This window comes from Etheostoma spectabile, chromosome 9 (assembly GCF_008692095.1).
Source record: "Etheostoma spectabile isolate EspeVRDwgs_2016 chromosome 9, UIUC_Espe_1.0, whole genome shotgun sequence".
Taxonomy (NCBI): Eukaryota; Metazoa; Chordata; class Actinopteri; order Perciformes; family Percidae; genus Etheostoma; species Etheostoma spectabile.
Window position 1 is genome coordinate 5,711,160 of NC_045741.1, and position 2,018 is coordinate 5,713,177.

General features: G+C 45.9%; 1 protein-coding gene across 1 annotated transcript in view; it reads left to right on the forward strand.

Moving 5' to 3' along the window:
* The window catches only part of LOC116696194 (myomegalin-like), a 107,462-nt gene that overhangs the window by 63,017 nt on the left and 42,427 nt on the right, over window positions 1–2,018 (forward strand). The window contains 1 exon segment of the mRNA XM_032527005.1: window positions 866–982. Coding sequence (XP_032382896.1) covers window positions 866–982 — 117 coding nt within the window.

Sequence of the window (2,018 nt, forward strand, 5' to 3'; positions counted from 1 at the left end):
GTACACTAACAGGGACGTTGTAGAGCGCCTCTGGTGGACAGAATATGTAACGCCATCACTGACGGGACGTTGTAGAGCGTCCTTGGTGGACAGACTATGCAACGCCATCACTACAGGGACGTTTAGAGCGTCCTCTGGTGGACAGACTATGCAACGCCATCACTAACAGGGACGTTGTAGAGCGTCCTCGGTGGGCAGACTATGCAAGCTACACTAACAGGGACGTTGTAGAGGTATTCTGGTGGACAGGACTATGAAGCCATCACTACGGGACGTTGTAGAGCGTCCTCTGGTGGCAGACTATGCAACGCCATCACTAACAGGGACGTTGTAGAGCGTCCTCTGGTGGACAGACTATGCAACGCCATCACTAACAGGGACGTGTAGAGTGCCTTGGTGGACAGACTATGTAACGCCATCACTACGGACGTTGTAGAGCCTCCTCTGGTGGACAGACTATGCAACACCATCACAACAGGGACGTTGTAGAGGCTTCTATGGTGGACTAGGACTAGCAACGCCATCACCAACAGGGACGTTGTAGAGCGTCCTCTGGTGGACAGACTGTGCAACACCAACGATCATGTGGACCATGGTTTTATTTTTATTTTTTAAATAATCATTTATCAGAATCATTTATTTTAATTTAAATTGTTATCGGCCATTATATTAGTCACTTAGACACAAAAAACGTGGCAAAGTAGGGTCCAGATTGGAAAAAATGAAGTTACCCTTTTAATTTATTTGGCAAAATAAGTCAAACAAACATATCAATAATCTAAGATACTTGCGATGAATGCCAGTGACGTCATCTGCAGACAGTCTGACGTGAAAGCGTCTTTCTGCTTCTTCTGTGTCTGTGCAGCGGAGACAGCCGTGCAGCAGGACAGTAAGCAGATCCAGGTGGACCTGCAGGACCTGGGCTACGAGACCTGCGGTCGCAGTGAGAACGAGGCCGAGAGGGAAGACACCAGCAGCCCAGGTATGTGTCTTATGTGTCCCAGGTATGTGTCTTAGATCTCAGGTGTCCCAGGTATGTGTCTCAGGTTTCTGGTGTCCCAGGTATGTGTCTCCGTTCTCTGGTGTTACAGGTATGTGTCTCCGGTCTTAGGTGTCCCAGGTGTGTGTCTTAGGTCTCAGGTGTCCCAGGTATGTGTCTTAGGTCTCAGGTGTCCCAGGTATGTGTCTCCAGTCTCAGGTGTCCCAGGTGTGTTACAGACCGTCTGCTCTGCAGGACAGCCTCTGGACTGTTTAATGCATCTGAAGACTATGTTTTAAATGTTATCTACATACAGAGAGCAAAGGAAACCAAAGTATTTGGTTCTTTGGACTTAAAGTTATATTATCCAAAACATACAATATCAACACATTTCCTGGAAACAGCAGCTAGGGCAGCTGGGTATTGTAGTAGCATAATACAAACACTAGAGGGAAGCAAAGAACAGCTCTGCATCATTAACAGATTTAGCTGTTCACATCTCATCAATCTTCTTTTACAAATCAAGAGAAATACACATTTTAATACTACGTACTAGACATACTCTTTAATTCCATTTTTTTTATTTTGACTGGTTTTACTTAATGTGATTTGATCACTTTCACCTTTTGTTATCAGTGTTTAATCCTATTCATGTGATGGTATGGTGAAGTGAGGACCCAAAAGCAGAGATGAGGAGGCAGGCAGGAGCAGGTGCACGGGGGTTTATTCAACACAAAGTCCAAGGAGAACACAGGGAGCAAAACTAAACAGCAAAATACAAAAATACCAAAGGGTCCAGGGAAGAAGGCGAGACAAAAACCAAGGCAGTGAAAACTCAGGGGGGAGACTCGGGTAACAAATGTCAAAAACTTCAGTCAGGAAGAGGCACGGCTGGGAACAAAGACACGAGACGGACAAAACGATCTGATAGAAGACCAAGGGAACACTGAGGTTAAATACAAGAGGTAACGAGGAGCAGGTGATACGTCAGGCGGGACAACCAGACAGACAAACGTAAAGCTTGGCAAGACGAGACAGA